The following is a 13,634-nucleotide window of genomic DNA, read 5'->3' as shown; positions in this document are numbered from 1 at the left end:
ATGCAAGTATAAAGATATATTTTACTGTAAAACGGTTTGCTGGAAATCGGCAACAAGTAGTAATTATACTCGATTTGAATTGAGAGTTCAAATTACACTTCCGTGAACACAAATTACTGTGCGATTTAAACATTTCTGTTTATTATTTCAGCACGAATTGCAAAGAAACTTGTAGCATTAACAATTCACTTAATGAATCTTTCAAAGCTTTGAAAAAAACTCCGAATAAATTAGAGCATTAAAATATTTTAATGTAAACTTGTACTTTATAAATTACGGTGACATTTTACCCTGGGTACAGCTCTAAATTTTAAACTGTGTCACAAAATTCTGAAAATGTATCCGAACATAGTCCCGGGGCAACAACACGGGTTTGAAGTTTTTATTTTTATTTGTAACTGTGAATAATTTGCACAGTGCGACCGACGCTGGTGGAGATATTAAACAAGCCGGCTACGTTATCATCGGAACGTTACGTCACACTGACGTGCGTGTCGGAGGGTAGCCGGCCACCGGCGCAGCTCACCTGGTACAAGGATAACAGAATATTTAAAAGAGGAAAGGTAAGCATTTTATGAGAGCGTCATTTTTTTTTTCGTTTTTATGTCAGCCTTGCCGTTAATGTGGCATGTTTATGTACACCGTTCGGAGAGTCGGTTTTGTATCGTGATGCCTACTTTTTTACTTCGATTACATAGTCAAGGACCAAATTATAAAGAATGTGTTTAGCCTACCTTCATGCCCATGTAATTTAATAGCCTTGTCAATTTACAGATTCTGTATATAAAAAGTTGTTCCCTGAAATCAAAGTTACACAACTTGAAAAGTATAATGTTCGCCCTGTCTTCACTTAATGACTTCTACTGATAAATACATTGTTCCTAGATAATAGAATCCATGAACGAGACGTGGGTTCGGAGCCAGGTGCAGTTCATGCCGTTGCCAGAAGATGATGGTGTGCAGCTCAAGTGTCAAGCTGACAACAACGCACTGCCTGGACAGAGTCTTGAAGACTCCTTCAAATTGGATGTTGTGTGTAAGTATGAGTTTGAAGTTATGTATGTAGTATTTTGCAGGTAGACTGCCTCGTTGGTCTAGTGGTCGCAAGCGCAGCTGCTGTGTTGAGGTCTCGGGTTCGATTCCCGGGTCGGGCCGAAATCGCTTTATGGGTTTTCTTAAACTTTCACAAAACAGTGGAAGCTGGTGAGAGCACGTAAATGTCGGTCCTGCGCCTGATCTCTTTCCAGTCGTGTCGTATTGCCGTCCCATCAGGTTATGAGAGTGAAGGAATAGAGAGTGCACCTGTGTCTGCGCAAATGCTCGTGCACTATAATATGTCCTGCACCGCTGGCTGATCTCCTTAAATGAGAACAGCCGCCGTGGCCGAAATACTACGGAGGTTAGTAAATGATATAGCTTGTCATTTTCAACAGTGACTATCTCACGGTACCACGCGGGTGTGCGGGGGTTTGAGTGAAAAGTCCTACAAAAAGTGGAAATTAAAAACTGTTTTCCACTAAAAGTGGTAATTAAATAAACGCTAGACTAGTTTTTTATTCGGATAACACATATTTTCTGTGTAACATATTATGTTTCATCAAACAAAAACAAACATATTTCGTATTTATGTTCCACTATTTCCCTGTATCGTAATATAACGTCCTTAGGTAATACACGCGTCTGATGGAGGGATTTCATAGCAAATGACACATTTTCCTGTCCATTCCCGTTCCGCTCGCGTTTTGCCACGAAGAGCCTTTAATCCGCCTCTGTCCTATGTGATACGCATTTTCCTAACGCATTTTCATAAATCAGTTACATTAATTTGTAATTCCGTTTACTTTTCAAGGCTTTTTTGATGAACATACAAAAATAATAACTTCTCAAGTTTTTATCAATACTTTTCCAATAAAAAGTTGCTCTAAGTATATGAAGCTGAATCTGATAAAAACTTTTACTGAAATGTTGTTAAAATACCAATCTCTATGAAAATAATGTCGTTTCTGTGAAAAATCTTTTCAGGGCCCAAGTTTTTGATGGTGCCTTCCTTTTATTCGCGAGTGTTCAGCCAAGTTTTTATTTGTTTCAAGATGCCTTTTATTTCAGCGTTGAACGTTGTAAAGTTCACATACAGTGCGCGAACTTTGTGAATTTTACTATGAGGGTCTATTCTGTAAGATGAGGGAGCACAAACAGTTAAAACAAATACGAAGCTTATGTCTTAAGATGAGAATGTGTCGTAATTGTTTGTACAAATCAACAATCCCGTCTTCGTGCGATGACACAATTAGCGGAACTTCTTAATTCGTTAAGACCCCTTCCTTAAACGAATATTGCTGCAAAATAAGCAATAAAGGAGCTCGGGCTTAACCAGTTTGCACATCTCCAACATCATTACGCTTAATTATTATTGCTACTTAAGCATTCGCTCTGCATGTATGACACACTGCCGTCGAACATGGAGCCACCATACTACGCCCTTCTCTAAGAACAAGATGATATAATCAAATTATAAGTAGGTACATTCTTTTCTGTGGTACATAAATAAGTCTGACGTCAAAGAGAAATCGTTTGGCCATTGTTTGACTTCAAAAGTTTACCTGAACCAAAGTTGGACGCTTTGAAATTAGGGTCAATTCCGTGAATTATAATTGGTTTGTTAATTGTACAGTTTTATAAACTTGAATTTTGCCAATTAATTTGTGATTATTATTAATGCTTTTTCTAGGAGGCCGTGTGTCAGTACTTTGTAACAATAGGATTGGCGTGAGTCAGCCGAAAACCCAAAAAGCTCTCGCGTTCTCTCGTGTTGTTTGGGAACCAGCTGTGTACAGTTACAGCGAATACTCGCAATACCATGTCTTAATTAAAATACTTGTAATTGAAACATGCCTTTCTAGATCTCAAGTTAAATTTTACCTACCAGCGAAAAAACACGAAACACGTTTTAACGGAAAATGTCGGAGATTTTACGAAAAGAAATTCTGATGTAAAAATATTTTTAAAATTCGTAACCTAAGCCCCACTGTAAAAGATTTAAGTAAAGCTGAGCACTTAATTTAAATAAAGTTATTACTAACAACATTTCTAGAAATAACACTAATGATCGGACTTATATTTTTATCCTTTTAAATCTAAATGTCAGCCCTTAATCTCAGATTTTATAATAGAGCTATAAACCAAAGTAATGAATAGAAATCTCGGTACTAAACCCGGCGTACAAATCTTTAGAAAAAGCGACGCTATTTGAAAAAAACAGGTTCCATTTTACTAATGTAGGTAAGTTAAAAAAGATTTATAATGGCAAAGAAAGTTAAACGTATTCGTGTAACGGTTGTACATCCTTAATGTAATGTGCTTATCTTGGTACTTATCTGACGTGTCGGTTACCGTAAGCCGGCGTGACACAACACGCCCGCGGCGCGGCCCGCCGGGGCGAGGCGATGCGTCCCCCGCGGAACTTTGCTCACTGACAGTTTATCCTGCGCTACCAACTTGTTGGGAACTAATTCCGTCTAATTTAGTCTGCGGCAGGCGGACTCACAGACGCACGGCTTACCCGATGCCGTCGACTCCACGGTGACACCTTCCTGTCTGAAGGATTAATTTCGGCTTTGTCTGCCTTGCCTCTGCTTACAGTATGACATGCCGTGTTTAGCCGCTACATCGCCGTAACAGCGCTCAGCTTGTCCTTGTGGTGCTCCTCTGCCGAGCTATTAGACAAGCAATTTCATCGCAGGGGATTATGAATTGATGAGGGTTGTAATACCTCCCAACACTAAATAATTTACCGTACTATCTGTTTCAGGAGCTAAGAGTGGTTTCGGTTCTCAAAGCTCAGCTCGTGCCCGAATCATAAATGTTATTGAATTAGCAACTCTAATTAGCAACAGCCCGAAATATATCTATTTAAACGTCCCCCAGCGCGTAATTTAGTCAACTCATTTAACACGTAACAGGCCCTGTCAACATTTCGGAACAAACAACCTATCTAACAATATTAAAAGCTTGTATGCGCCAACATGAGAAACTCAGTAAAATGTAATTAAAACCTTGTTAGCGCCGGCGAGCACACAACATCAACACTTAACATCCGCTGAGGACTCGCCAAAAACTAATTCGGACTAGCGGGAACGACCAACCCCGCCCTGCCGCCGGATCCGGATCGCAAAACGCTCTAAGGGATTAAGCCGGCTTTACGTAGCCACTGCGTTTACATTCTAATAGCAGAGCATAACTCGACAACTTATTTGTGCGTGAACGGGTCATCCAATACGACAATTGTACCTTCAGTAAAATTTCCCGTATAAAACGCGCTCGTAATTTTTTCTTCGCTCCCGTTGACCATCCCATCAGTCAATCAAAGCATCTAATTCCTTAACGGGTCGGTCGATTTATGAAAGCCAGGAAACGTGCTGACTCTATTACGACAGAGGAAATTAATTTCCAAATATAAATAAATTCTATTTACTTCTGCTCGGCGAACCGTAACGCATTTAGAGCGGAGAGAATTTCGCCGCTCACGGCGTGAATCGTTTTGGCAACAATTTAAACGGAGGAATCGTAAATGTTTATTTGGAGAACGGGCGTTTCCTTCAGCCGCGGGGCGACGTCGTTATAGGTCTTTAATGGCCAATAAAGTGTCAACGCCCGCTCCTTGCCGCAGATAAGTGTTCACCTGAAGTAACAGCTTCCCAGCCGTGGACAGCTCGGAAATGGACCAACAATAACAACAAACCTTTGTCTTGGACCATAATAAAAATAGAATCGTTGTAAAAACAGAGTTCACCAGACGAGCTCAAAGATCTGATGTTATTCTTTTAAACGTAACTTTTCTAAATAAAACCTTTGTCGTGCCTTTGACTCTGTTAATTGGAAGGAAAAATTATTTGTAAAGACTTCTTAAAAACACTTCACTGTTGAAATGTATAGGTATAGGTAGGTAAACAAATTATTATTTTCCGTTGCTGGCCTTGATTCCGACTGAGAAAACATAGGCTTTTGTTGACATTAGGATATAAGCTTTGCATATTTGAAACTACTCTGGGCGAGTACGGTCAAAACCGCGATTACTGAGTAGACCGCAGATCGTTTGCCACAACAATCACAACACGATTTAATACTTATTTGCTCTATCTAGGGTAAACTCGTTAGAGATGGCCATATGGGAGAGATGGCCAATCGAATTATTTTTGGCATGCATAGCTAGATGGCTCTACAATACAGTCAGTACACCGCAAGCCACGCTCGGGAACACAGTGCGACGACGCTGCTGCGCGTATTTATGTTAAAAAGTAAGTAAATCAACTTTTATTTTACAGGGTATTGCAAAAATTGTATAGTGTGGTCATATATTATCATGTAGTACCACTTTTTATTGCATTTTTTTAATGTTTGCTTAGTTTATTATGTTTATCAAATGTTAACGTCTATTCTAACCTCAAAATGGCGCCTGCTAATGTTTAATTAAATCAAAAATTTGATATGGCCATCTCACCCGCACAAAGAGGAGAGATGACCACATAAATTCAGGTTGAGATGGCCATATTATTCTTGTTATGTGAAGTGATATTAATGCGTTTTGTGTTTTGTTACATATGCCAAATAATTATGAGAGAAAAGCCATAGCCACTCGTGGTTGTTGGAGTGAAGATTCACAAAAAAAAAAATGGTTAAACCCAAAGATAAGAAGACTGATACGAAAAGAACGATAAGAATAGAAAACGGAAAGCTGTAAGGCGTATTAGCGAAAGCAGTTCTGATCTCAGTGAACCAGTATTGTGTGATACATCTGACGAAGAAGATAAAGAAAACGAAGCAGATAACTGCGCTGGATGCGGACAAAATTATTATAAGACTCGTCTTGTGGAAGATTGGCTCCAGTGTCTTATTTGTGACAGGTCATCATGAAAACTGTACCGAGTTTGATGATATGTGCTCCAAATGTGGACAGAAGAAGAAAAAAGAAGCTAAAGGAGCCGAATTTCAGGACAAGGGAAAGGGAAAAGGGAAGTCAAGAACTGGTCATCTATCCCGTATAGCTATGGCCAACTTACCCTGATACCCCGGGAGAGATGGCCAATTCTATTTTTTTTTAAAAATTGTTTTTTAATATGTTTTCGAATTATAAAAAAATATTTGTCGTTGATTTTTACAAGACTAATAACTGTTAATTATGATAAGAATAAAAGACTGATTGTAACAACACTTTTTAATTTTTTTATTATGTCTAGATAAAACTATGGCCAACTCTAACGAGTTTACCCTACATATGTTGATTATTTTTGATATGACTGAGTAATTAATATTTTAAAATTATATATGTACTTCCCATTTATTCCTCGTGATTATACCAAAACAACTAATTTCTCGCACCCGGATAATAAGTAGCGTTATGATCTTTCTAAGGCTATAATTTCATTTTAATCAATTTAGTACATAGTACCTATAGTATATAATTCTGAGGCCAGCATTTAGTCTACAGCACAACTCACAACTCAACATGTATGTATATTGTCATAGACATAAATAAGATCGAAAAAGCCAAGATTGAAAGTACCCAAAACGATCCCTTACGAGTAGACATATAAGTAATCTCTATACAGGGTGTGTCGTTCACAATCACATTAAATCCTATCGCATATACATACTTTATGATATTCTATGGCAAATTGTAAAAAAAAATAACCTAATCCATTCAGTGGTTTAACCACAGTAGTCATTTTTCGTTTTTATAATTTACAACATCATTGTGTAAAGCAGAGATAAAGTTAGGACTATCGTACGATTTGATCAGTTGACAGCTGTCAGTTTTCAAGCGAGAATTTCACTTGTTTGTAATGACTGACTTTTATATGGTGTTCTAATTTTTGCACATTTTTATTCTATTTACTTTGTTTGAAAAAATCATTTTTTTTTATTTTTACGTATTTTTCTGTTTTGTTTGTGTTAATCGACATATATTAACCAGTATATTAACGCATTTAATTGAATGTGATTATGAACGACACACCCGATATACGATATTCCATCTTAAATTTTTCTATAACGACCAAAATCATATACTTTTCCTATATACTATTAAATATTTTGTATTTGACAACTAACAATTTCCTACAGATCCACCTGTGGTCTCCCTGTCTCTGGGCAGCACCCTAAATCCTCACGACATCAAGGAAGGGGATGACGTGTACTTCGAGTGCTCAGTGCGCGCCAACCCTAGAGAGCATAGGATATCGTGGTATCATAACGTAAGTATTATATTATTCAACCCCTTTCTCTCACGTTCTTAGTGAGTATAAAGATGATAAACTGGAGTGTAATATAGTAATAACTATGTGAAATGTAGTAGTTTAATTCTGTTGTTTTTCTTATGTATGAGTTTCATGCAAACAAGTTCAAATCAAATATGTATTTCAAAAAGACTAAATACAGGTTCTTATGAAAATTTAAATTATAAATACATTGGTGTAATGAAAAGAGATTTTTTAGAGTCAATTAATTTACAAATTCTGAAGTTAGTAATTTGACACTTCAAGTATCCAGGTAGTGTTTTGTTAATACATTTTTTGACTATCGTGAGGCAGCAACCTTTGGCCAAGCAACGCTTCGTATAAACAAAGGAGCAAGCAATCAATTGGCTGACTTCAGTAATACAAAGTTAATTGGCATCAACTGTAAATAACAAGGAACACGTGTATGTACATTATATCCAGCTTCTACTTACCTGCAAGCAACTAATGTGTATCATGTGCGTGAATTAGTGATAGAAATACGTTACTAATACGCCCCAGGAGGACGATTCGTCTTTCTTTTGTGCTCTCTGGCCCTTTATGATACACTACTTAGAAACTAGTTATTATCTAAACTTCTAAACATATTATAACGGTAATAATATACATGGGGTTGTTTGTTTACATATGATCTGAAGCATCTATGATTTCAATTCACTATTTGCCAGTTCATATTTGTAATAGATTGCAAGATAATAATTATGTTATGTATTATTATTATTCTATTTATTTATTGCTTAAAAGGTACATTTTACATTATAGAAAATATAAAATGTCCAACAAAACTGTATACACAGTTTATCTGTTGGATCAGATTTCTAAACTATTGACTTACTATTATAGGTTCTATTACGTTAAGTTTACAATAATAATAAAATTAATATATTAGTATTATATTATATATGTATTAGTATTATATATGTAATATTAGTATTATATATGTTAAGTTATATAAGTAGTATTAGGAGGTTAATATTAAGTACGTAAGTATGAAAATCAAAGATTAGATAGATATAATCGGAGTATAGATATAGCATAAGTAAGAAAAGTAGTCGGTAGTTAGGTAGTAGCAAAAGTTAGTAGGATAGTAATACAATAAAAAGTTAAGGCAGTGTACTGAGTAGGTGTTTTTTTAGTTTTATCTTAAATCTATTTTTCCTATTTTCGTTTCTGATGTCGTCTGGTAAGCTATTGAGTACGTATTACTAGCTTCTGCCAGCGGTTTCACCCGCATCCCGTGGGAACTACTTCCCGTACCGGGATAAAAAGTAGCCTATAGCCTTCCTCGATAAATAGGCTATCTAACACTGAAAGAAATTTTCAAATCGGACCAATGTGCAATGGTTCCTGAGATTATTGCGTTCAAACAAACAAACAAACTCTTCAGCTTTATAATATTAGTATAGATTTATTAATAAACAAAAAACATATATATAAATAAGTACTACGAACAACATAATGAGTACGGCTTTCATTCATTACCAATGGCTAATTAGCTATATTTATAATGAATGAATTGAGCGTAAATAAAATAATTAATTATGCCAGCTGTATAACCACTGGCCAAGTTTTAACATCATTATTGAACCACACCCTAATAGCACTTATATTAACTACTGGCTTCCACCAACGGTTTTACCTTCGAACCGACTGAAATACCCACCCTGCACTCCCAGTTAGCAAATATCCCATTGCCTTCCCCCATAAATAGGCTCAGGCAGTCATGTAACACAAAAATGTTCAAATCGGTCCAGTAAGCAATTAGCCATTCAAACAAACCAACTCGTCAGTTTTATATTTTCAGATTGAAACACAAAAAGACTTTAGTATGATACTAGCCATCATTCAATACCGATCAAATAAAAAAAAATAGTTTAAAAAACACTAGTCATGTATTGTCATCAGAACTCAGAGCATGTGCAAAATTTCATCCTAATCGAAGACTGGGAAGTGGGTCAAATTAAGATTCAATTAAATACAAGTGAAGCTAATAAAAGCGTATTCAAAAAAGAATAGACAGCAAATCCATAAACCCTTAAACTCTAACAAGATAACAACCATCTAAGATATTGAATGAATAACAAAGTTCCAATTGATTGATACGCCATAGATACTAGTTAACACAATAAAGGTTGTGATGAATTAGATTGCCGTGGCCAGGCGACAGGCTTGATGAATTGCTGGCTGCTTGAAGATCTGTTCATTATCGGACCTCTATAGATTATATCATCACCCTCGTCTAGCGACGGACTTTCGCAATGATGGTTGACGATTTATGTGAATAACTTAATTATAATTTAAATATAGATAACTGGAGGTACATAAGTCACGTATGAAGCCAGATCTCAATAAATTGGGAATAGGTAAATATCAAATTTTCAATTTTATGAAAATGTTTCAAGATGTTATTTAGGTTTTTGATAATTTACTTGTGGTGTCTGATAGTTGTCGCCGGTAGTTGAATTATTGTCTTAAATGAGAGATAGAGGAATAGGTCATCAAACGACCCCTCTCAACGAAGAGTAGATACGCCGCCGCGCCGTCTTACTTTCCACACTTTCACCTTTTTTAAAACTTTAACTAACTTATTAGAGAAACCCGTTTTTTTTTTAAATATCAACTCAAAACCAAAAACCGGCCAAGTGCGAGTCGGACTCGTGCACGAAGGGTTCCGTAAATTACAGTTAAATCAACCTATCTCAAAAACTATAAGAGATACTTTGATCAAACCAAAAATCGTTGAAAGAGTTAATTAGCATGCATCACCTCTATTTTTTTTAGAATTTTATACCCCGTAGTTATAAAAATAGAGGGGGGGGACATACTTTTTACGACTTTGAGAGCTGATATCTCAAAAACCGTTCACTTTAAGAAAAATGTTTTTTAGAAAACTTTATATCATTTTAAAAGACCTTTCCATTGATACCCCACACGGGTATGTACATCGAAAAAAAAAATTTCATCCCTCAGTTACATGTATGGGGGGCCCCACCCCCAATTCTTTTTTTTACTATTTAGTGTCATATTTTTGTAGCGGTTCATACAACACATATTCCCATCAAATTTCATCACTGTAGTACTTATAGTTTCCGAGTAAATCGGCTGTGACAGACGGACAGACGGACAGACGGACAGACGGACATGACGAAACTATAAGGGTTCCGTTTTTGCCATTTTGGCTACGGAACCCTAAAAAAGTAGAAAGTATATAAATTAAACGTTCTATAAGCACTTACATGCTAATCCAAAACTATAATCATAAAACATAGGCGGTACACACAAAACAAAATGTACCAGTCAGCATATAATCTAAATTACATTTGAATAACTTGGGTGTAATCACAACATAAGTTCGTGACCTTTATCAAGCCACATGAAAGCGCCCACGCAAAATTTTAGTTTATTGCCTCAAACATCGATTCCTTCATTTAAGGTGAGTATAGACTACAACATTTTCTGGAGCATTTCTGTGTAATGTAACGTTCTAGCAAATGGTACAATACAGGCAAAAGCTCAGTCTCCAAAGCATTTCCCTGTAATGTAACGTTCGTGCGAATGCTCGGCGTTATGTTACGGTTAAATGCTCGAAGCGAGTGTGCATTTACCAATCTTTCGTCCCTCCCCTTCCGCGTCACCCCGCAACCGCGCATCGCCCGCACTTGGCTCGACGAAATGTTACACCAATATGCTCGTTGGATTGTAAAAAACAGGCGAGCTCGAAGTTTAGTTCGTAAAAGGATGATACACTAGAACATCTCATAGAGCGGCTTGTAGTCTATACTCACCTTTATGTTGGGTATTATAAAGAGTATTAGGATGAGATGTGGGCCGAACTTATGTGTATTATCCTTATAAGTTAATGTAGTTTATTTGAGTATTTTTAGTACACTACACAATACACAATAAACCGTGTCCATTTTTCAGTCTCGACACTTTACTTGCATGAAACTAATTGAAATGATTCTTTGTACTCGCAGCTTAATTAAAACTTAAAAAAAAAACCAAGCCAAAAGTTATTTCATAAACACACTCCAGACAATACTATATCGTTTACTCGTTCATTTATATAACATCAATTACATAATACATTTCACTATATACCCAAAGCACAGAATAAATACGACTCTAGTACAAATACCACTTACACGAATAAGTTCTAGTTCTGTCTCAAGTAATGTTTAACACGACACAGCTTAATAGAAAATAGTGTTGCCAACAGCGTTTACTTAGATTCTATTGACTTTTATCGATATCGATAGCCAAGCTTGTTTATACTGGTCGGCTCTATTTGAACTAGTTTTAACCGTATTTGAATTCGCTGCTTTTACTAAGTCCAATATTGATGTGCTTATATTGTTTAATTTATATAAATACAAAGTTTAGGGTTTGTCCTAGTTTTTGTTTTATCATTGTTCAGCGCTTCAAACAAATTCATTGTTTAGGTACAGATTTTTTGAATTTTTCTACTGAATACTAAAATTCGATCCGGTTTTGTATCGTTTAATAGTGAATAGTTGAACACATGCCTGCATTTATTTGTAAACAGTTTGAAACATTGTTCAAATATTTTAAATATCAAACGCTAGCTAGATATTATGAGCACTTTTTGATTTACATAGTTACATAAAACCCATCATGTTCCTTCTTTAGTCCTTTATGGCCCAAGGCCGCGGTAAGGTAACTCTTTCGACCAATCCCGCAGCCCGAATAATAACATCTGATTCTATATTCTAAATGCGATATCTTTGTCACATTGTCCAGGAAAAGTTGGTGCTCCACAACGTGATATCAGGGATCATCGTGAGCACCAAGTCCCTGGTGCTACAGAAGGTGACGAGGGACCACGGAGGAGACTACTCCTGCAGAGCTACTAACGCGCTCGGGGAAACTGCCAGCCAGTCGACACAGCTTAGTATACAGTGTGAGTAGAGATAAGTTATTTGTTTCAGTAAGGACTTTTTGAGGGCAATTTTACAAAAGACAACCCCTAAAAACGCCCGCCGTATGATATGAGCTTTTGCTGGGAAAAAGAAATTGTGAAACAAGTGCCACGGCAAGAATTCTATGTATCTAGTTTTTTATTTTATGTAAAAAGCCTATATTTCCTTCACATATACTATTTATAACTATATTTATAACTACTATATATATAGTATAACTACCATAATAGGCCCATATCTACCACAATATGATTTTGTCTACCTGTAATCTTTGTCAAAAAAAGCTTAATAAAAATCGTTAAGAGACACAAAAACTGCGATACTTATTTGTTTTATAAACTTAAACACATTCTGTTTTCTTTTTTGGTTCACTAAACACTATATTATATGCTTTAAATCAATAAGATCGTGTCAAAAGCAATGCACCACTTATTTATAAAATGTGTATTTTTATGAATCGCCTAACTTATTTACAAATGCTCTTGATGACAGAATCGAAATACTAAAAGTAAAGTGTTCAAAGTTGCCAGCGAAAATATTTATCAACCACTACAAAGTAGATCACAGTCCATAAATAACACTCTAAAATAAAGTCGACGAATGACAAAAAATAGACTGGCTTCAAAAGTAAAGCACACCAATAAGTAAATTGTTATATAGATAAGTTCTCGCTAGAATCGCGAGTCCTTTGTTTTACAATAAACAGAATGCTAGCAAATTACGTTTCATTTCGCCGGAGGGTTTTCGCTGTCCACTGCCTACTGTATCAATCATTCTCAGAATGATCTTAACGTAGATTTGTTACAGTCAACACGGAGCTACAACAAAATATATTGAATAATTCCATTTACTGATAAACATGGCCGATAAATTACAATAAAGAGCTTAGAACGCCACGTCTCATAGTCGCACTGATGTATGTAATGTGCCGCCGGAATAATGCCAGGATAATGAGTTCTCCGTATATTTGCACAATATGGGTAATTTTTGTGCGAACACGAGCTGTATCAAGTAAAATAAAATTGTGTAATATTCATGAATAGGCGCTAATTACATTATGAAACCGTACAATCAGTACATACGTGTTATATTCACAGACGCTCACGATCGCAAATTACCAGCATTCAGGCGAGCTGTTATTTTTATTCATTTAGGTATTTATACACGTACGTATACGTTGGGAATTTCTATCTCCACATAAAACCAGAAACACCCCATTTTATGGATGAAAGAATCGTTCGTGCGCTTGCTAATGAGCGTGCAATCAGCTGCTTCACCAAAATAGTCTGGCAATAGGCCAGGAAACACTACGGTACAGAAGGAGGCTTATATCCCAACCATTACAGTTCTAACGATTACCAACTATTTGCTAAGTGAAAAAGTCTAGTTAGGTCTACAAAAG

The 13,634-nt window shown here is 36.2% G+C and overlaps 1 protein-coding gene across 1 annotated transcript in view; it reads left to right on the top strand.

Annotated features, from left to right (window-relative positions):
* The window catches only part of LOC110378599 (hemicentin-1), a 64,168-nt gene that overhangs the window by 39,460 nt on the left and 11,074 nt on the right, over window positions 1-13,634 (top strand). The window contains exons 6-9 of the mRNA XM_064039687.1: window positions 418-563; window positions 886-1,036; window positions 7,120-7,250; window positions 12,054-12,213. Of these exons, the coding sequence (XP_063895757.1) occupies window positions 418-563; window positions 886-1,036; window positions 7,120-7,250; window positions 12,054-12,213 (588 nt within the window). The remainder of the gene's footprint in view (window positions 1-417; window positions 564-885; window positions 1,037-7,119; window positions 7,251-12,053; window positions 12,214-13,634) is intronic.

The sequence above is a fragment of the Helicoverpa armigera genome, chromosome 20 (assembly GCF_030705265.1).
Source record: "Helicoverpa armigera isolate CAAS_96S chromosome 20, ASM3070526v1, whole genome shotgun sequence".
Taxonomy (NCBI): Eukaryota; Metazoa; Arthropoda; class Insecta; order Lepidoptera; family Noctuidae; genus Helicoverpa; species Helicoverpa armigera.
This window is presented reverse-complemented; position numbering and strand designations above follow the sequence as displayed.